At 40.9% G+C, this 23,181-nt stretch overlaps 1 protein-coding gene across 5 annotated transcripts in view; it reads right to left on the minus strand.

Annotated features, from left to right (window-relative positions):
• The window catches only part of SV2C (synaptic vesicle glycoprotein 2C), a 93,667-nt gene that overhangs the window by 10,748 nt on the left and 59,738 nt on the right, over positions 1–23,181 (minus strand). For 3 of the 5 annotated variants that reach the window (XM_053407675.1, XM_053407673.1, XM_053407676.1), the window contains 9 exons: positions 21,675–21,808; positions 20,650–20,739; positions 18,558–18,668; positions 18,131–18,219; positions 16,866–17,030; positions 15,974–16,107; positions 14,072–14,275; positions 12,063–12,222; positions 5,051–5,584 (listed from right to left, as the gene is read on the minus strand). In XM_053407675.1, the coding sequence (XP_053263650.1) occupies positions 5,401–5,584; positions 12,063–12,222; positions 14,072–14,275; positions 15,974–16,107; positions 16,866–17,030; positions 18,131–18,219; positions 18,558–18,668; positions 20,650–20,739; positions 21,675–21,808 (1,271 nt within the window). In that variant the 3' untranslated portion in view covers positions 5,051–5,400. Of the gene's footprint in view, positions 1–5,050; positions 5,585–12,062; positions 12,223–14,071; positions 14,276–15,973; positions 16,108–16,865; positions 17,031–18,130; positions 18,220–18,557; positions 18,669–20,649; positions 20,740–21,674; positions 21,809–23,181 lie in introns of those variants that run through there. The other 2 variants (XM_053407674.1, XM_053407677.1) reach the window with 2 other exon arrangements.

The raw sequence follows: 23,181 nt of genomic DNA on the forward strand, positions 1-23,181 counted from the left end.
TCACATGGTCAGCGGTTCGAATCCCCGCGGTGGGGTGCGCTCCCATCGTTCGGTCCCAGCGCCTGCCAACCTAGCAGTTCGAAAGCACCCCGGGTGCAAGTAGATAAATAGGGACCGCTTACCAGCGGGAAGGTAAACGGCATTCCGTGTGCTGCACTGGCTTGCCAGATGCAGCTTGTCACGCTGGCCATGTGACCCGGAAGTGTCTGCGGACAGCGCTGGCTCCCGGCCTATAGAGTGAGATGAGCGCACAACCCTAGAGTCTGGCAAGACTGGCCCGTACGAGCAGGGGTACCTTTACCTTTACCTAATTTGGGAGAGAGCACATGGGTTTGTTTGCACACAAGTGACACAGTGCAAGATGTAAATAATGACTGGTGGGAATTGGGAGTCTAACAACCTGTAAAGGGCCACTGGTTCCTCCCTGCATTATTTAAAATATATAAACAACAAAGAATTTATGATAAGGCATTGGCAGAAAGGATCTCCAGCTTCCTCCTTCTCACTGGAGAAGGAAATGGTTGTGGGCTGGACTAATTATGAGAAAGATTGCTGAGCCCAGTTGTACGGCATCCAGGCAGGAGCCCCATGTAGCTGTTGCTTGCCTGGACATGACTTGGCAGTGTGGTTGGGTCCACCAAGGTGCTCCACTGCTGCCATTCCATTGGTGTCACTATGCACCCAATCTTACTGGTGTGGCTTTGACAGTGGCCCTAAGTAGCAGTGTCAGGAGGGTGACTCCACCCCACAACACATGTAGCTACTACAGCTACAGTAGGCAGAAAGGGACAATGTCTTCTACAGCAGTATCTGGAAAGCATAACTACTGAAGAGTGGTAATGTGCACTCACTTAATGCAGGGGGAGGGGTTTCCAAGTGATAATTAAAACAAAAATGCCTTATAATGTTGTAACACAGATTTCATACCAATTGGTTTCAGAATAAGCAGGCCATTAGAAAAGTGGTTCCTATGTTCTTATGTGGTTCTGCACCAAATAAGAGGACAATATTGAGATTCTTTGTAATCTGCCTTCCATTTGAGTGTGGAGAGGAAGCCAGATGACTATAACAGACTAAGATTTCATAGAATCATAGAATCATAGAATCATAGAGTTGGAAGAGACCACAAGGGCCATCGAGTCCAACCCCCTGCCAAGCAGGAAACACCATCAGAGCACTCCTGACATATGGTTGTCAAGCCTCTGCTTAAAGACCTCCAAAGAAGGAGACTCCACCACACTCCTTGGCAGCAAATTCCACCGTCGAACAGCTCTTACTGTCGATTTGCTGGTACTTCTTCCTGGGATTAAGCATGGCAATATATTCCCAACAGAAAATATACCTATAATTACACATGGTGAAAATGGGGTGTTTTACCTATATCTAGCACAAGACAGAGGGATGACCGATTAGGCAGCAGCACTTCAAAGGAGGACTGACAAGCTGTTCATGAAAAATTGAACATGTGTCTGAAATAGAGTGTTGTGATATAAAGAAAGGCAAACCTTTTTAGGTTCTATTTACAGAATTGCTTTTTTCCTAAAAGAATTCTTGCATGCTGCAATTTAGAGCAGCTGAAGCACAGCTGACATGTGGTCCTTATTTTCTGACTTCTGGTTTAACGTGAAAAATAGCACATCACACATCTTCCTTGCAGTCGGGTGCACCATCTATATAATCTGTAACTCACCCATCTCCCTATAGGAAAGATTCAAGACTCATAGGCTTTTTGTATATTACACAGGAAAAGTGGAAAGACACGGCAGCCATTTGTGCATCCTTGCTTCACACTTGTTTACACTTACACAACATAGTGCATGCGAGTTATGAACTTGGCACGTGCCACCGAGATATAAACCATTCTGATTGCTCAGGGTTTTTATGAACTGAATGATAAGGACTATGTGAAAGTGGGAAGCACAGCTCAAGCAAATTTGGTTTTACTTATTCCATGTATAGCATCTGTACTGTTGAAGAGCTAATATTAGCGACTAAACATCTGCATCTAAGCCACAGCCTTGCATCCGGTTGGATTGTTTTCTCTTCTCCATTTTGTGTTTCAAATGTAATGTGCTGCAGTGGTGCACTATCCCCCTCCCGGTGTTTTCTAACTCTTCCTCTGCCGACTCAGATTATGTCCCTGACACTCACTCTGCATTCTCTTGTACACTTTAGACATTTCCCCCTCAGGGTTGGCCCAAGACATGTTGCTGCCTGAGGGAAAGGATAAGATGGCACACATATGTACCAAAACTGACCAGACTGGTTGCTGAATCTTCCTTCAACCTGGGGAACAGGACACCACTACACTGTAGGGTAGAAAAACAGGTTGGAAGGTGCAGTGGCGCACACAGCTGCAACATGTCATTACATCTGCCTGACCTCTCCTCTCCCAATCATCTGCTGCCTGAGGTGGTTGTCTCACTTTGCCTAATGGTAGGGCCGAGTCCTGTATTACCCATTCATGTAGGGAAGTGAGAAAATACGGATACAGAGATGAAACCGATCTGCCAGTATCATGCATCACACAATTCATACAAAATGAATACATATGCCTTTGGTCATTTCTGTTAACTTCCCTCTTCATATCTTAAAACTGTCTTTACTCTTACTGTCTACATTCTGTCAAAGCTACATCCTGAATAAGAATGTCATCAGTTTTCAAAATATTATTAGATTCTGAGAAAGTAACACAATGATAACAGCTTTGAAGCTGGTGCTTACTTCCCCCGCCCCCAAAGCTTTAGTTATGGCTCTAGATTTTTTTCAGTGATTACATTCATGAAGGCAGCAGACAAAATACCACATCAATTTAAGTGGACAGTGCATGTCAAAAGCATGATTTACAGCTGGCAGTTGATCATCACTCCCAATCTGTACAGAGGCTTCAGATTTCAATCTTAGAAGTCTTAATGAGGGTCCCTAATGACTAAGAGAGCATTGTTAAAAGGTTCCTCCCCTCCAAATGAAAAGAAAACTGTAAAAGATAAAAGGCTTTTTTTAAAAAACAAAACCTAAACTAACATGAAGAGCTGTGATAAGGTGGAAAAAATTACAGAACTCAACATGAACTTTGATGCACTTGAAAAGCCTGATATACAGCTAAAGCAATAATTCTGTGCTTAAATTAATATTACAACATTAATACCTACTTAGAAGAAAATCATGGAAATGTAAACATGATGGGCCCAATCCAGAGTAAAACTATTGTAAATCCCACCAAACTCATTTGGAATGAAGCACATAGTTAAGGCAAGCATACATTTTTTTCTGGATTATGCCTTATGTGTTTCTTTGGAAATATGTGATTATGAGTTTAGAGATGGGTTGGCAGTTGGGCAAAGGGCATTCTGCAGTGGAGGGGGAAAGTAGAGTATTTTTTTTCAGTGTGGGACCTGCTCACTTTTGTCTCTTTTTCATTGGTTTAATCCATTTTTACAGGAGGACTATGGCTTTGGCTGTGTTTGCACATCACACTAAGCCAAACCATGGTTTACTGTGAACATGCTGGCTCCCAAGGAGGAGATTGCAGTTACTTTGTTCCTTCTTGCACTTTTTAGTTCAGTGTGGTGCAGCAGTTTAACTAAGGTTTAAAGCTCCTCTTTAAGCACTATCTGTAGCTAAGGTTTATCCTATGTTTACTGTGGTTAACCGTGGTTAACCTTAAGCATGGTTAAGGAAGAAGGACCATAACTATAATCCCAGGCTTCAACACTGCATCACCAGGCTGAGCTAACAAGCCCAGGGAAGAGCAGAGGGGATCTAAAGTCCTCTTCAGAAGCCAATACAGTCACAGTATGATGTACTCTGGCTTATAGTGACATATGAACAAGGTCACCATCAGGACACTGGTGCGACAGAGTCTTTTATTTTGTAGCTTCTGCCTAGCTCAGGTTGCAATTACTCCTGTGTTATCCAAGCAGGGTGGAAGTATTACTGCAGTGAATCAACTGCAAGGTGATGGGACAGCTGAGAATGATGGCCTTTCCTTTCCCAAAAAATTTGTAAAGCCACCTGACCAAGGAAAAAAATGTAGTCACCCAATTCATATCCCACAAAATTGCAATTATTTGTTTGATTGCTTCCAAAATGGGAAAGGGGGCAATGTTTCCATGTAGTGCGATTTTACAGAAACTCTTAACATCATTTGAGTAGCATGGCACATCCAGAAAACATTTATGTTATTACACTTTTGACTTACTTTCCTGTGAGGAGCTCAGCTGTGATAATGTAGTAAGTTATTAGATAGTTAACAGAATGAACAGCAACAGGCAGTTTGTGCCCAGCCTGAATTTGCATAAAAATGGTTTCTTATGAAAGTGGCAATGCCATTTCCCACAACCCCTTATTCTAAGAAAGCAGGAAATATGTGTGTAAGTACAGTCATGCAGCCTGTTCCATTTTATGTTGTAACTCCTGGTGCAAGTTAGATTAACGTTTACTACTAAGAAAGGCCTTGAAGTTTGTACTTATTATCAGCTTAATTAAAAATAGTAATATTCACTTGTGTGGCTTTTTGGCACAGAAAGCATTAGTGTTAAACTACAGGGATAGTTTCATGTTGCAGTTTTAAAAGCTATTTTAAATGTGACATTTTCCCTACATCCCGGTACTCATGAGCAAACAAAACATTCATTCCAAAACACTTCTTTTTTTTCCTATTCAGAGATGACCTTGTTGTAGGAAAACTGTCACATATGAACTATTGATTTGTTTCAGCAAACTGTCCTCTTAAATCACTTAAAATAGATCGACTGGAAACAAGCAACTCTTAATGGGGCAATTCACATAATTCTTACCCTAGTGTTGTTCAGCTGAGGTCAAGGCGACTAATTCTTCACTGAACTGCCCTTTTAGCCTGAAATACAAGGGGCCATGTAGTATTTATAAAGGTTGAACAATAGCCCTCTTCAAAAGCAGAGGAGAAAGCGGGGGGAGGGTGCCTGCTTGACCTGCCCCCAATGTCAATATGTGCATGCCAGCCCTACCCTTCATACATTTAGCAAATGTATGAAGGGTGAGCCACTACACACACAGCTAAAACTACTTGGGAATCCTGTACAACTAGAGGGTGGTATTCAATCACACAGAGCAGACTACCAATGGAGGTTTCCTCCTCCAGACTTTTGCTGAATGTGTGAGAGTCAGAGGGTGGAGTGGGTGGGGCAAGCAGGCAGGGTACTGTCCCCCCCTTTTGTGTGTTGAATGAATGAAGAAGCACCTTGGGAAAGGGCTTAAATCTGTTACAGTGATTTCATTATGTTAGTGGGAGTTCTGCTATACAGTCACCTTCCATGCACTGAGAATCTGAAGCCTTTGCCCATCCAGCCAGGAGATCTGATACTTGGAAAGGGAAGAAAACAAACTGGGAATGGCTTTTGATCCACAATCCTTCCCAAGTTACATCAGCACTTGGGTTCTGGTGTCTGGGAGCCGAAGTCCTACCAAGCCTCCACATACTAGAACCGAGGAAGCCAAGAGGATAGGAATCGATTTGGTGATGATAACGAAGGAACCAAATATAAGGTTTCCAAGGACAGCTGCTGCTTTGCATAGTGCATTTAAAAAGCCAAAGCCTGTTGCCCTAAAAGGGAGAGAGAGAAAGAAAGAAAGAAAGAAAGAAAGAAAGAAAGAAAGAAAGAAGTTAAAACCACAGGAAAGAATAAAAGTTTTATCAGGGCAGAAAGCACATGAGAGAAAAATAGTGCATTGGTTTACATACTATTCCTGAAAATGGCCAGAACTCAGAGGTCCAAGACTTTTTGCACTAAAATGACAGGTGAAATATCCTTTGAACCTGAATATTTGCTTTGAGTTTTATAAAATAATAGAAGCTGGAGGGCGGTTTTCCTCAAAAAGGTCAGCTGAAGATGCAGCAACGACTAGAAAATTACTGAGCAGCCCCTAATGACTACAGATCTTATGATAAACAGCCCATACCCTCCCACTGCAATTCAGTGACATATCGGGATTGCAAAAGGACTATGGTATTCACTCACCTTCATGTCCCCTTAACACACGCAGTGTCAGCCGTGAGACTGATCTAAATAAAGAGAACAGGACCAATCCAGAAGCTCCTAGACCTCAAACTTGGAGGCTTCTTACTCCATGCCTTATAAATAAGTTGGGGCAGATGCTGAAAATTCACTTCCTCGGCAATTTATCTTAAAATAAGTTTATACTGCCCTCCAACTGAGCTCCCAGGATTGTTTACAAAAACAAAATAATACATAAATAAAAGATGACAAACATATTAAAATAAAAAATAATTCATTAAAAAGCCTGGAAGAATCAAGATATATTATGTCCATAGCATCCCCCTGATCCTGCAGGCTTGTAACTATCAAAAAAGATAAATGAGTTTAGAGCATGCGCAGTTGCCACATACAATAATCTATATGCAGCTTTCATGCATTTTCTATATAAAAACACATGACATAAGGATGGGGAACCTGTGGCTCTCCAGATGTGGCTGGACTCCAACTCCCATCAGCCCCTGCCATAAAGCAGCACTCAGAAGGTTGGAGAGAACACAGAAAAGTCTTTTTTTTTTAATGTTCAAAGTATTTAAGCTGCCTTTTCTCCCTTAGCCTTTATTTCACTGACTTGTTAGCACATTTTATTCTACCTTGGAACCAATTTAGTGCCTTCCAATACATAATAATCTCTCTCTCACTCACTCTCTCTCTCTATATATATATTACATCTTGTTCCTTTATTTCCAACTCAAATTATAGTTTTAAAAACCAGTCTTAAATCAGAACACACTGATGCCCTTCCATGCTTAAGTCTCTTTCACATCTGATTTTTTATTTTTATTTTGCAAGACTGCTAGATAAAAGTAGCCTCTAGCAATTAGGTCAAAATCAGAGGGCCAGAGAGCCAGTTTACAGAACAAGGAGATGGTAATCTTTCAAGAAACAGAAAATATTTATGTCTTCAGGGACCCACCTACTTAAGGGACCTGTGGAAATCCTGATGAAATGACAGCCAGATAGGACATGAGCTTTATCTGTTCAAATGTACTTATATTAGGGGCTTGAAAAACCAGTACCAAGATGATGGAATATCCTGTACCCTTGGGAAATAGCAAGGAATACGTGCTCTTTGGCAGTAAAAGCAGAATATTCTCTTCTAGTCTCTTTCCTTTCATTTTTTTTAAAAAAAGCATAGCTTTTTAAAGGACCTCCACGTGCTCACCTGCTCAACAGATGGCTGGAGACCCAAGAAGGTAGTATAAACTTAAAAGGAAGAGGTCCTAGTTGCGAAACACTGCTTTAAAGGGGGGAGGGAGAGAATGAGGCTGACCTTATATCCTTAAATACATGCAGATAAGAACAGGAAAGGGAAATATACTTCAGTAGAACTTGTTTACTTGAATCATTCGCATGCCTCTGAAAAAAACCTTCTCCCTGCTTGAATATGCAACACTTAAGCTGCATACTTTTATTCTCTAAGGAAGCACTGCCCCTGACTGCTACTCAGTTTGGTCTCTATTGGCCAGTAGTGGATGACAGCATGGCAAGGTGCAAATGTGTCCACAGGAATCTGCCCTGTACCAGGTGAAGGTACGTTTCCAGTACATTTCCGAACACAATTCAAAGTGTTGGTGCTGACCTTTAAAGCCCTAAACGGCCTTGGCCCAGTATCCCTGAAGAAGCGTCTCCACCCCCATTGTTCAGCCTGGACACTGAGGTCCAGCTCCGAGGACCTTCTGGTGGTTCCCTCACTGCGAGAAGCCAAGTTACAGGGAACCAGGCAGAGGGCCTTCTCGGTAGTGGCACCCGCCTTGTGGGACGCCCTCCCATCAGATGTCAAGGAAATAAACAACTACCTGACATTTAGAAGACATTTCTAAGGCAGCCCTGTTTAGGGAAGCTTTTAATGACTGATGTTTTAATGTATTTTTAATCTTTTGTTGGAAGCTGCCCAGAGTGGCTGGGGAAACCCAGCCAGAAGGGCAGGATATGAATGAATGAATGAATGAATGAATGAATGAATGAATGATTTGCCTATCTACCCCAGTTTTATCTACTCCGACTGGCAGGGGCTCTCCAGGATCTCAAGGAGAGGCTCTTTTTTAATCTCAGAATTTCTCAGATGCAGAAATTTGATAGTGTGCAGCACTTGATATTTTTGGGATTGGCCAAGTTACTTAATAGGAACTGTCGTGAGGATTTATTAAGATTTCCACCATCCAAATATGCAGTTAATTTAGCACTAAGGAAGGCAAACTGCCTTGTAAGGCACCTAGTGAGTATTTATTTAGATCCCAAGGTTGGGGTTTGAGAGAAGTTTCTGGTTCCACATTCAGAAAACTGAACAAGTTAATAAAATGGGTTTCCCCCTGTATTTTAAAGCCTTTAAAAGCTCTACCTGCTGAGATTATCTGACACCAGCTACTGCAGAGTGCAAGTTCAAGGCAGCGGATTGGGGGAGAAAAATCAGGATTATATTACATATAAGTCTTCCCTGAGATCATATCTGAAGCAAAATACACTGCAGTAGCCTACAAATAAAGACAGCCAAGAAAGATTAGGAGAGCCGTGGACAGATAAGCAGGGTAAAATTCCACACTCTGTCTGACCAGAAAGAGAATATAATAAAATATGAAAGAAAAAGGAAAAAACCCACAGTGAGGGTGTGATATGATTCTTTAGTACTTCTAGTCTGAAACCACAGATGTGGAACAGAAGAAAATATGGCAATGTGTCAGCCTAGAATTTCAAAAGACTTCCCAAGACAAGAGGAGGTGAGATGTAGAGTAAATGGAGGAAATAAATATTTTTTTATTAGATAACTAGCAAGACTGACGACGTTTTATATGTGTTTGGTGAAAAACTACAGCCAGGCAGAGCTTCTGGAATGCATTATTACAGCTTGCTTCACAGAGAAACAGAAAATCTAAGCGTTGCCTAAGCCATAAAAAGAGGCTAAAGTTACCAGATGTCCCCGTTTCCTGGGGACAGTCCCCGAATTTACAAATCAGTCCCCATAGAAAATCCATTGAAGTTGAAAATTGTCCCCAGATTCATTGGGAAAAAAATCTGGTAACCTTAGGCTAAAGAATACAGGAGTGTCATCAGTTTTGCCTTTGGATAACATATGCCATGAGTGGATGATGTGATTGGAAACTGAATTGGACACTCTTGTATTCCATTTCCACAAGGTGGCAGTAAAAACTCACACTTCAAAATTATGACATTATAGGTTAGTTTAAAGACAGGGTTTATCATAGCCCATAAATAAATTTACAACCAAGAAAGGAGAATTTTTGTGGGGTTTTTTTTTTTTTAAAAAAAGAAGGTAGTAAGGTGGGAGTGGGGAAACCAGATGTTGATCTACCGACTCTCATCAGCCCCAAACCAGCAAAGCCAATGGTCTGAAAAGATGGGAATTCTAGTCCAGCAACATCTGGTGGGCCACAGTACTAAGAGAAGACTCTACTGAACAGCTAATAAATTTGTTCCCTCCCTAAATCAAACAGAAAAAGGGTGGTGGTTGGGCCTACACCAACAATGAAGGTGTATCCCAGGGTTTCCAGCTGGTTTTCCCCACCATCCCTAGGGACCCTAGCTACCAGGACCAATGGTTATGGATGATGGAAATTATAGTCTAAAAACAAGTGGAGACCCAAGTTTGGGAAACCCTGGTGTATCCTAACACAAAATGAAGTGCAAAAACCCAATGCAAGTAGACAAATATATTCAATTATTTAGCTTATTAAATGGTTGTAATAAAACACAAGCAAAATGCAGTATTTTTTTAAGTGCCAAGAGTCCATCAATTTGTTCTCAAGACAGAATAAATGCCATGTGCCCACCAAATGGAGCTTGAACTAGCCAGAAGAAACATGAAATAAATGCATCTGCTTGCTTCAATTCCCATTCTTGGACGGTTTGTGTTTATCATGTGAAAAACCATTTATGTATCATGGTTTATATCTGAAGGGTTTATGACTTGCATCTGCAAGGCAGCTCAAAATAGTTCACTTAAGGGCTGATCCAAACTTCCGCTTGTTCCGCTGCTTTCCTCCATGAAAATCTGACCATTACCGCTTAATCAGAGCAAACATCAATTGGGTTTGCTGCAGATTGACATTTGTTCTGATGAAATGCTAAAGAGTGGGTTTTCCTGGGGAAAGTGGCAGGACCAGCAGAAAACCGCTTGGACCCATGCCTAGGAAGCATGAGACAAGTAGAAAACATCTCAGGCCAGTCCTTTCTAGGCATAGGACATGCATGACCATGTTTCATGAGTATGGCAAGTGAGCCTTAGATGTGAATGGATTGCAAACAACTCACACTTGAAAATATAAGACAGTGGGCCAAGAAATAGACTGACTATGGGTTTTTCAAAAACTTTAAGAGTTGAATGAAATACCAGTTAAGAGTCACATGGCATGCCTCTACAGTAGCCTACCAGACCTGCCTATTAATAGTTTCCTTCCCCATGCCTTGCCAATGGTGAGTTGGGGGTCAGTGGATACTGGTCTGCAGGCAAACAGGTCACTGCCTCACCAACCTCAGTCTGCCTACCTTCTTACAACCAGTGCAGAACGTAACCATGGCTGCCAGCGTCCTCCTCCTTAGCTACAACTCTGCCCTTGTAGAGCTCAGATGGGGAGAAACCTAGAATGATGACTCTGTCTTTGGTTCTGGCTCCACATGCTGGTGGCCTGTCTTCCACCCTGCTAGTCCCAATGGGCACCAACCAGCGCCAATTGTGGTAAAAAAACGAATGAGTGTTGAGAATAAAATGACTTCTCATGTTGAAAATTGGCATATATCAATAGAAGAATGGCAGATGAAGATGTTGGACTTTTTGGAGCTGGCTGACCTGACTGGAAGAATCTGCGACCAGAAGGAAGAGGAGACACAAGAGGATTGGAAGAAATTTAAAGAATATCTAGCTAAATATTGTGATATAAGATAAATAGAAAATTCTTGGAAGTAATAAATAGGCTTAGGGGTAGAATAAGAATATGTGGTAGTAAATATTAAGGATTAGAATATTAATAAAGGACAAGAGGTTAGTAAATGAAAGGAATTAATATTATTAGAAATATGAATTTGGAGAACTGTTATACAGGTGACATAATGAAATACAGTTAGAGGGGATTTGAGGAAGTCAGTTATCAATGTAATGAGAATTAGGTATTTGAAGAAAAAAAAATTATTTGTGTTTAGTTTTGTAGTGTAATGTGTTTTTCTTTGTTGTGTGTTTTGTTATGTTGTTTTGTGATAAATGTGGAAAATCAATAAAAAAAATTGGGGAAAAAAAAGAAAATTGGCATATATCATTGTCACCGATGAAGAGTTACTGCTTAAAACATATTAGATGCCACATTTACCGAAGGGTTTGTTTGTTTTTCAAATGAATCAACCTTCAGCACCCTGAGGTTTTCTTCTCCTATTTTGATGTTGAACTGTGTGAACATTTTTCTTAAATGAGAACTGCAAGGGCAATAGGGAGAGGAGAGGGGCTTAAGTGCTCCTAACTCTTTGATTGTGGCCATTATGTTCATAAATTCTAAAAAGGGAAAAGGCTCCCTTCTAAAGAGGGTTTATTTTAATACTACATTAAAGCTTGATAGTGGGACACTTTGAGGAAGTTTTATAAAAACAAAGTGCTATAAAAGCAAAGTGCTTTTGATTTATAAATAACCATAGCACTACTAATCTGAAAGCAAAAGGTTGAAGTTTATCTGCTGCTGACTGTAACAATAGCTGCACTGGGGTTAATCCAAATTGTCTGTGCAGCTTAGTACATTGCCTGACAGTGGTCAATGTCAGAGGAAAGGCTTAGGAAATATACTGTTCACTCTAAGTCCAGATAATTTATGAATACGTCAAATAGACCTGGTCCCAAATGCACACCATCAGGGGACCCAAGTACTTACTTGCCTCCATTATGAAAACTACCTGTTTATTCCTACCTATTTGTCTCTTTTAAAGACAAGCAAACCATTAATAAGAGGTTCTGATCTTTTAATCTGTTGCTAACATGTTTCTGAGTTATGATTCAGAATGCTTTAGAAAGCCAAGTATTTAAGAGTATACCTCCTGTCTGAAGGATAAAGCTCCACAGTGATGACATCAAGGGAGTTCCACGCCGAGATGGTGAGGCCATTGTACAGACACAGCATGCCTATCATCATGGATTCACTTGTACCAAACCACAGGAAGAAGCAGCTAATTCCAGAAAGAATCATAGAACCACCTGCATTCAAGGGGAAAGGAAAGAATCACTATTGATTTTGTCATGAGCCTTTCAAAGAAATGCCACATGGCTGTCATGACTCCAAATCACAAACAGTATCCTGGATATCAACGCAAAGTGTTGAGGCAGGCTGTGAGAGCCAGAAGCACCTGTAGAATTACTGGACCTAGGCAAATAGCCCATGACATCAAGTCTGAACCCAACAGGTAGGAGCCTCTGAAAGGCAAAGACCCCTAAATACAGCAATCCCTGAGCCAGATTCCCAAGGGTCCTGCACTCTTGTCACCAAGGTTCTTGCAGCCCCCAAAACATTGCTCATCGGTGCACCCCTCCCTGGCAGAAACTAACAGAGAGGTTACAGAATGCTAGGCTCCAGGCCAGAGGGCTACCTTAACTGCCTTGGAGGGGCAGTTCATTTAGGGAGGTTATAAGGGCCCAGTTGGACCTAGGAACCCCAAGGGAACAAGTTCTGCGCCTTGAGAATGCTCTGCCCAGTCTGGAATGCCAAAGATTTGAGTACTAGTGACAAAGAGTGATTAGTTCACCTATAGAAGTGATTTTAGAACCAATCTTTATATTATATATTTGTACTGTAAACCACACTGAGATCTATGGGTATAGGGCAGCATAAGAATAAATAAGAATAAATAAATAAAATAATATATTACATGCCAGACACCTCTGTAATAATCTCCTGGCTATTTAAAAAGGAAAGGAAGGAGGAGCCTGTGAGTTTGATCAAAGGAAAAGCAAGAAGGTTGTTGAATCATTTCCTCTCACCATTTTCCCCAGTCAATTACCCTGAGCTGCTTTCCCACTGACAGGAAAATGAAATACAAATATCCAAATCTTTCAGCATGCAAGTGAAAAAGCAGCTTTTTTGGAATCGGCTAGTGTGGGCTGTGGGTTGCTATTGAATAGGAAAAAAGAAGAGAAAGACTATGTCTAGCTACCTGGAAATGAGTCCCACTGAACTCAATGGGATTTACTTCTGAATATACATATATAGGCTTGCACTGTCCATAGGACCATTCCTTGGCTCAGGCACACAACCTTCTGCAATTAAGGTAAAGGTAAAGGTACCCCTGCCCATACGGGCCAGTCTTGACAGACTCTAGGGTTGTGCGCTCATCTCACTCTATAGGCCGGGAGCCAGCGCTGTCCACAGACACTTCCGGGTCACGTGGCCAGCGTGACAAGCTGCATCTGGCGAGCCAGCACAGCACACGGAACGCCGTTTACCTTCCCGCTAGTAAGCGGTCCCTATTTATCCACTTGCACCCGGGGGTGCTTTCGAACTGCTAGGTTGGCAGGCGCTGGGACCGAACGACGGGAGTGCACCCCGCCGTGGGGATTCGAACTGTGGGTTAAAGCCTCAGCGCCTAGGACTTCTGCAATTACAAACAAACAAAACCATTGGCTTGTCCAATTTTACCCTGGACTTGTAAAGATAATTAGCTAGACTTCTTTCTGTTTATCTGCAGAGTTCATCAGTAGAGGATAGGGAAGAGTCACTCCCAACACCTGCGCTATTGCTGCTTGATTGGACAGCGTCATGCATGTTCCAATTCTACAGGTCTTTGAGTCTGTGTGCCCCAGTGAGAGCGACAGATTGGTGGCAGTGCTTCTGTCAGTGCAAGGGCACAGCCCCAACCTTACCAACCACCCCAGTTCCCACCACACATGAGACTTCCAGAAGATTATGTTCAAATATTTTTGTAGGGTATTTCAAATATACCAATTAAGTATTTTTGAGGAAACAGTTATCCCTCCCCTCGCAGGAAATTCTTAAAAGTAGGGTTGTGCAGGATAATATTTTTTTAAACCCATTTTCACGCAAAGTTCATACCTAACATTGTTAAACGCCCAATTCTGTCCATCAGAAGAGCGGAGACAATATTCCCTGGTAGTACAGCTAAAGTCCCCAGGAAATTAACGAAGTAAATCCAATAGGCACTGTAATCATCGTCAAAGGATATTTGACATCCTGTCTTGTTGTGAATGAATGTGCAGTTTACAAATTGACTGCCAGGATATTTATATGGTTCAAGATCTATGGAAATGAAGAAAATGAACAATATCAGGAATTCACGATCTGTTCATATTAGGAATTCATCTGTTTTAAAACATTTCAAAAACTGATAGAAAACAACAACAAACTTTTGTAAGTGGTATAATGGACTTTTTTTTCAGATAACAAATTAGATGTAATTGTCAATACTATATGCTTCCAGGACAGTCATATGCAGAACCTAGTGGCAGATTGGTGTGATCTGCATCTCAGGGAGTAAGTCCCATTAAACTCAATGGAACTTACTTCTGAGTAGATCTATATAGGACTGCACTGTAACATTATTCATTATTTTTGGGGGAGGATGTGCGATCTCCTTATCCAATGTAGGACTGCACATTCCCAAAAATAAAAATAAATAAATGCTGTTTCTGCTTCCCCGCCATGCCCTGCCCCATCCTGCTTTTGGCCAACTAGAAGCCAGATATGCAATGTTACAAATTCTTTACTGCCTTGCTGACCAGTACTGAATCATGTTAACTCTTTAGTTCTCTGCAAAAGTTTTGCTAAACCAAGGTTTTAATATTTTCATGGTCCCAATGCTTTCTCAACCACCCACAGCTGCTATTTACATTAGAAGAAAGGTATGTGCTAATTGCATTGATGTCCAGTTTGGGTCTCAAAGTACCCTGCCTTCAAGAGGTGAAATGGATGGGGATCCCAGAGAGGGCTTTTTCAGGTATAGGCCCCTGCTTACGTAATCCTCAGGCAGGCTGGAGAAGGCACCAATCCTGTTATGATTTAGATGACAGCTTAATACCTTTTTTTCATCTAAGGCTTTGGATGAGTAACTGGTGGCTTGTCTTTCTGATTGTAGATACCTTTCTTGCTGCTGTTAATCTCTTTTTAAATTGTATTTTTGTTTTTTGTTTTTTTAAGGAATCATTACTGTAAATTGCTTTGGAAAAGAAATGTGATATATAGACATTTTAAATCAAATCTTCTTGTGTATCAGAAGAAAATTGGGCTGGGAATTCCAGAAGTGGGGGATACTACCTCATAGAAGCCCCAAGTTCCTATTACTTTAAATGCACCTTCTGAAAGGAAGGAGCTCCCCAATAACCCAAAGGCACAGATGTCAGAATGTGCAGAGTGGTCTACACATTACACAGATAAATGACCAGATACATGGAAGATAGATAGCTACACATTGCCCATTTGAAATCATGAATGTTCCCTCCCACTGTTGACTCAAATACCTCAGTAATTTGTAGCCTAATATATCTCTGAGCCTGTCTGAATTGTTGCAAAGGTCTTTGACCAGAAGCATAGAAGTTTGACCTGACCTGACCCAACCTGACCTCAGCTGCAAAGGTTTTACCCTTTCCCCATGATTCAATAAGCAGAGAGCCTCAGAAACTGCTTCATGACAGAGGGGCTCAGGGTTGGTTGGCTGGGTTCTTTCCTTCATTTTATACACCAGGTGCAGCTAAACCTCCCCATGCTTCCTCATTAAAATGGACATGGAAGCTTGGCCATAACATAGATGACATGGTAGAGTTTACAAGCCCAGACATAAAACAGTTAGCAGGAACACAGAGAAAGGGTTTTCTTTAAACTTGTCTTGTAATTCATTGCAATCATCTATAACCGCTTTACTCCTGGAAAGAAATGCTTGAGAAAATGGAACCCCCATGAATGTGGACAGCAAACAATGAGCTTCCTTCCTGCAAAGCATACCTGTGTTGAAGAAAATGCTCCTCACAAAAGTGCAGTTCCTGAAATACGTATTCAGCGTAGTAACATCTTCAAAATAACAGGTGTTAAAGACAGTATCTTGAAATGTAACCGCTTTGAATTTCATCATTGTGAACCTGAGCAACAGAAGAGATTTTTACAGTCAGATTTTTACGGTCATCGTGAACAACAAGAGGCTACCCTCACCTGGTTTAGCTGGCCAGTCGAAGCCATTTCCTGGAATGGGGCCACTGTTGGATGCTGACAGCTTCTAGGAGCCACAGGTGAGAGCTTAGTGCAGGGTAGGGGCCAAAGGTGGACAAACTACCCCAGAAGGAGCACAATGTGTCCCTCACCAGAGGTATTACCCCTCCCCTAACACCTCATAGACCCCTAAGGAATAAATCCTACTCATATATGGAGTGGAGTCCCTAAGACAGTTGGATGGCACCTTGCATGCCTCCTTCTAGCAATTCCTGCAGCCAAGCTGGTGCCACATGTATTGCTCTGCTTTCCTTTGGACCACATCAGTGAGGCTGAGATGGAGGTCTTGTGGTCTGGGCAACCCAGGACCTCCATACACACTGCCCAGGCTCGCACCCCATGGTTCACTTCAGAGTTACTGATGCAGCAGTTTGGCTTCACCCCAAAGGCATACTCCATTGTCTCTCAAGACAGATGGATGCCAATAATTCATCACTCAGTTCAAATGTTGCATGCTAGTAATTCAAACTATGGAAGTAGTATCTTCAAAGACAGCATGGTCAAAGGAACCATAACAACTATTAAGGATGAAGACTGATTGTAGGAGGATGGGGAGGGGTCTGGATATTGATGCACACTACTATTTCTTTATTTCATAAAGTTAATTCTGATTTAATTTATTTCTTTCAACCTGTCATTGACGAATGTTCCATTGTAGTGAATCTGATTTTCCAAAGTAAAGTTGAAGTCAAAGTCTTTTATTATCTCATTTTCAAAACTCTTCCTTCTAGAAGCATACTCATCTGCTTGTAGATGCTTAATCACATCTGGAAACCAGACTGACAATCCATAGTATCTGTGAAAAGCAATAGATACAATTTCAACAAATCATCTTTCCTTGCCAAATGAAGCCTAAGTGGTCAGATTTACTGATTATACTATCCCCCCCCCCAAAATGCCTGTAAATATCTTATAGACTGTGTTTAACTCAGGCATGGCCAAACTTGGCCCTCCAGATGTTTTGGGACTACAACTCCCACCATCCCTAGCTAACAGGACCAGTGGTCAGGGATGATGGGAACTGCAGCCCCAAAACATCTGGAGGGCCAAGTTTGGCCATGCCTGGTTTAACCAATATTTTCGCCAATACACAGTTACTAGTGCAAAGTACTTCCACTCTTTGGGAACAACAATTATAACTGTAGCTTTTGAGGTCTCCTGTATGACCCTCATTTCCATAATTTGATTACAGTGGTACCTCGGGTTAAGTACTTAATTCGTTCCAGAGGTCCGTTCTTAACCTGAAACTGTTCTTAACCTGAAGCACCACTTTAGCTAATGGGGCCTCCTCTTGCTGCCGCGCCGCCGGAGCACGATTTCTGTTCTCATCCTGAAGCAAAGTTCTTAATCCAAGGTACTATTTCTGGGTTAGCGGAGTCTGTAACCTGAAGTGTCTGTAACCCGAGGTACCACTGTATACTCTATAGCAGAACTATTTCTCCCCAGTAAAACCCCGACAACTTAAAAGAGCATTTAACATCAGATTTCTTTCTATCCAAGTACTCCGCCAGCAGAAGAATCTTCAAAAAGCAAGCAAGCAAGTTCTCTCTCAGCCTGCTTGCTTGTCGAGAGATTACAGGAGCCACACGGACACCGCGCCATCAGCTTGTGACACCTTGACTGTAACCGTCTGTAACCTGAAGCGTATGTAACCCGAGGTACCACTGTAATTACTTTACTCAGAGATTTCACTAGTACTGAAAAAAACCTTTTTATAGTATGCAGCTGTGAAGCCATCTATCATTTCTCTTTCCATTACTTATCATTCTAATAAGACATGATCTTCTATTGACAGTTGTGAAAATCTAATACTTGACAAAAATTGCTCTATCTCTTTCTTTTCTGTTTTGCTTAATCAGTATTACAACCACTTCATGTGTGTCTTGTTGCTCTTACCCAAAAGAAAGAGTAAACCATACTACTGCAAGTTTGGTTGTACTGTCCTTGACGGGATAAGTGAAACACCTCATAAAAGTTGACCAAATCTGTGAAAGATGAAGAAAATAAACATTTGTTTTTAAATTTCAATTTAGAGTACTATGAACAGGATAATCATCATCATCATCATCATCATATATGCTAAATTGAAATTATTGGGAAGAAGCACTGGATAAAAGCAATGTATTAAATCAAAGTAGACACCATCATCTCGAACATCCCTGCTGAGCATGGCAGCAGAGAGCATTTATTCATTCTTTTAAAAAACTAAAGCACATCGTCTTCAAATAATTTTTCTGAGGTTAACAACAATCTTCAATGGTTACATTTCTATAGCTCTGCTTTCATATTCAGTGCAAATAATATTTTCAAATTAATTACTTACACCATCCAGCTCTGTACGCACTCTGACATAGCACCGCTTGTACCAGGTTCCTGTATCGCTTTCTATTTCTATAAACTCATCTATTTGTTTGGGAGTTTTTATCCTGTTAACCTATGTAAGGCACACAAAAAAGATTTTTATGTTCTTTCCCCTTAGCAAACATTATTTGATATTATCCAAATAAGGAAAGGCAAACAACTTCATGATGGGAAGGAACCCTGCCTATTTCTAGAAAGAAAGGGAAGCTGGATTTTTGTGTCATGAAGGGCAACTGCACAGAATGGTATGCAATATCAAGGCAAGAGCAACTTAGCATGCAATCCATATTAAGTCCCATTGAACTCAATGGAACTTCTGAGTACAGTCGTACCTCGGTCTAAGAACAGTTCTGTTAATGAACGATTCGGGCAACGCACTCCGCAAAACTGGAAGTAGGTGTTCCAGCTAGCAAACTTTGCCGCAGAAAAAGAATGGAAGCCGACCGGTGGATGGGCACCGGTGGCAGAGAAGCCTCATTGGGGAAAGCGCGCCTCGGTTTAAGAATGTTTTCAGTGTAAGAACGGACTTCCGGAACGTATTAAGTTCATAAACGGAGGTACCACTGTAGGCATATATAGGAGTAGACAGGGAATGGGTTATTTTGCTGAGCATTATTGAGACAGCTGATTAGCATCTAACTCACCTATGCATTTCTTAATATGTTTTTACAAAATGAAGGCATCCCCATCCCAGCAAAAATATAATGAAAAAGGCAATATCACAGCTTATAAATCAATATAAGACAAAATAAATACAAAGATAATATTTTTTACAAAAACACTTTCTTACAAAAATTCATTCTTTCTTATATAATCAGCCAGTTCAGTATTAAAATATCGCTGTGCTCCTTTACTTGTTAATTCACAAACACTACATTACTATTGGCTACATTGGCTATTATGAACCTAGTTGCCACATTTAATTTTAGATGATAGATAGATATAGATAGATAGATGATAGATAGATAGATAGATAGATAGATGATAGATAGATAGATAGATAGATAGATAGATAGATAGATAGATAGATGATAGATGATAGATGATAGATAGATAGATAGATGATAGATAGATAGATAGATGATTGATAGATAGATAGATGATAGATAGATAGATAGATGATAGATAGATAGATAGATAGATAGATAGATAGATAGATAGATAGATGATAGATAGATAGTCTCAGTTTGAACTTGTTATTCTAAGTGAAAACGCTTTTGGAACGTACCAAACACCTGCTTCTGTAATTACTGAGATGACCTTTTTTACATTACACAAAAATATATGGATAGCATTAAACATAAGAAAAGTCCTGTTGGATCAAACCAAATGCCCACCCAGTTTCCAAAATGGTCTACCTGATGCCAGTGAGAACTTATAAGCACAAAAGCATTCTTCCTATTTGTCCATCCCAGCAAGTGGTACTCAGAGAGACAGTGAAGGTGCTACTACATAGCCATTAATTGGGAGCAGGTGGCACTGTGGTCTAAACCACAGAGCCTCTTGGGCTTGCCAATTGGGAGGTCAGGGGTTCGAATCAACATGATGGGGTGAGCTCCCGTTGCTCCGTCCCAGCTTCTGACAACCTAGCAGTTCGAAAGCACACCAGTGCAAGTAGATAAATAAGTACCGCTGCGGCGGGAAAGTAAACAGAGTTTCTGTATGCTCTGGCCTCCGTCATGGTGTTCCACTGCACCAGAAGTGGTTTAGTCATGCTGGCTATATGACCCGGAAAGCTGTCTGTGAACAAACACCAGCTCCCTCAGTCTGAAGCGAGATGAGCGCCACACCCCATAGTCGCCTTTGACTGAATTTAACCATCCAGGGGTCCTTTGCCTTTACCCTCACATTTACATAGCCATTAGTAACCTTGACTTTTAAAACATACCCTTAATCCAGTAAATGTTTTCAATATCTATCCATCTGTGATAGATATTCTTAATTGTCTTGTTTACCTTAAGAAAAAAGGGACACTTTCCATGCTTCCCAGTAACTATATCCATCTAAATTTTGATGTTGGGCTAATGAGGCATAATGGTGCAAATAAAACTTACTGTGAAAACTTTTTCAGGCTGACCACGAGCTCTCATGTTTGTATCATGAATTTGTTTGAGAATCATCCAAGCTTCATCATGTTTCCCAACCTACATATATGAAGACATTTGGTAAATGAACACATATATATTAAGATAGAAATTGAAGAGTAACGTGTGGGAACTGAGATTGCTGAGAAGTTATAACAGCTAAGCAATTGACCTTTCCTGCCTCACTCACAATCATTATTCCCTTGGAAAAACTGATAACCATACCTCCTATAGTCTCAGAATTCACCAGCTGCTCCCCTTTTTAGCTGATTTTAAACTGTGTGGTGTGGTATATTGAGTGCTTGTCACATGTGTGAAATGGCATATCAGCTGCCACTTCCAAAGTCCTACTGGTTTGACTTTGGGGGACTTTGATGGATCTTTTTAAAAATTCCTTCCATTGGTTCAAATGCGCATGGGGGGGGGTGTTAGTTCCGACTTGCATAGGTGATGGCCCCAATGCTGGGGTCTCTCTACCTTCTTCTGGCCTAACACAGGTGAGAGCACTGCTAGCAAAATATCTATGTCTTCAGAGCTTTCTGTGGACATAGGTGGGGCTTTCACAGTATACAGGACTTCCTAAAAGGCAAAGAAGCACCTAACTTCCTCCAGCCAGCAGATCCAGGGGTTAGAACTTTTCTGGTGTACATAAAGTTATTTTACCTTTTCAGTTATTTTTATCCCATCTTTTAGAGCCACACCTTCAGAAGGCAGTTTACAAAACAAGATTTAGAACCAAGAAAATTACAGTTTTTAAAAAATCCATAAAGTTTTGTGGAATCAGACCTTTAGAGCTCTTTTGAAAACCACCAAGGAGGAACAAAACGTTCTCCAGGGAGGGGGTTTCAAAGATGTGGGGCCACCACTGATGAAAAGACCCTGCCCCAGTCCCCATGTGTCTGATTTATCTTAATGGTCATCTAGACAGCAGAGTCTCCATGTCTGACCTGAAGCCCCAGGTAAACTCAAGTTGTTTAATAATATAGGCATTTTACCTCAAGCAAGAACCTTGGACTTTCTGGCATGAAAGTAAGTGCCACCACAGCGGAAACACAGGGCAGAGCACACATAATAACAAACACTCTCCAGCTGTGAAACTGATAAGCAGATCCCATGCTGAAACTCCATCCTGGATAAGGGAGAAAACACATAAAAGGGCAATGCCTTAGAAACATGGCATATTTTGTATGGTTGACTTTGTTGATCATGAGAAATTTACTGATACTCTGATATGGCTTATGAGATGTCACTTTTGAGAGAAGAGAAAAGCACCTGCTTTTTCCAGTGAGCCCACATTTTTGAAACTTTTGGAATCAAATATTACACTATATCAGGAAATAAAACTGAAAATTAAAGGCTATAGTGGTTTATCCCAAAATATCAGCATGCCGCCCTAGAAGCATCAAACAACCATGAAAGTTGCTGCTTAGTTGTGGTTCATAATTGCCATTAAGCATTATGTTGAGTTATGTTTGTTTCTCCTGTCTAGTGTTATCTCTAGTTATATGCCATCACTTGCCCTTTTTCTTCCATGTACTAAGAAGACAAGCACAACAAGCTGAAAGCACAGAATGCTTGGGATATATATTTATAATAGCCATACCATGAATAAAACAGATGCCCTTTTGGGGCTATTTTGTTTCACTTTTCTTGAATTGATTGCAGTATTTTCTCAAGAGATTTCTCATTTAATATCCTGAACCAGAAATGAACAGTAAGCAGTGTTCCTCAACTGCGAAAGCTCCATGTTTTCCCTACAACTTTCCACCAGAATAGCTATTGAATCTTCAAGGAGAGTGAGCAACAGATAAATAAGACAATAATAGTCTCTCAAATACTTTCCCTGTAGAAGAGTTTGGATTTGGATTTGATATCCCGCTTTATCACTACCTGAAGGAGTCTCAAAACGGCTAACATTCTCCTTTTCCCTCCTCCTTCACAACAAACACTCTGTGAGGTAAGTGGGGCTGAGAGACTTCAGAGAAGTGTGACTAGCCCAAGGTCACCCAGCAGCTGCATGTGGAGGAGCAGAGACACGAACCCGGTTCACCAGATTACGAGACTACCGCTCTTAACCACTACACCACACTGGCTCCGACCAGTGTAGGTGTTATACTAGTAATGCACTGAATACTAATGCTAGAAATAATCAGAAATTAAAACACACCCAGACAATTATTCATTAGATGTTGGTTTTGTTTAAAAGATGGGGGGTGTTTGTGTGTGACTGAGACAAACTGTGTGTAAAGAAAAGGAAGAGAAGCTAAGAACTAGTTTAAAATAGGAGAATGAAAAATCTGAAGTGTGTGAATGTGAAAAAGGAAAGAATTAAAACAAATGAAATGCTATTCTAGTGTGCTTTTAAGTATCCTTATTACAAATATAGCAAAAGGCATGCAGTATTTGTTTACAAAATACATTGTTTAGCATCATCCAATGCTTCTAAGAATGCCCTTTTAAAGTGCAAATGCTATAATCTAAATTGTCACGCTATTATGATTG

The sequence above is a fragment of the Podarcis raffonei genome, chromosome 11, assembly GCF_027172205.1.
Source record: "Podarcis raffonei isolate rPodRaf1 chromosome 11, rPodRaf1.pri, whole genome shotgun sequence".
Taxonomy (NCBI): Eukaryota; Metazoa; Chordata; class Lepidosauria; order Squamata; family Lacertidae; genus Podarcis; species Podarcis raffonei.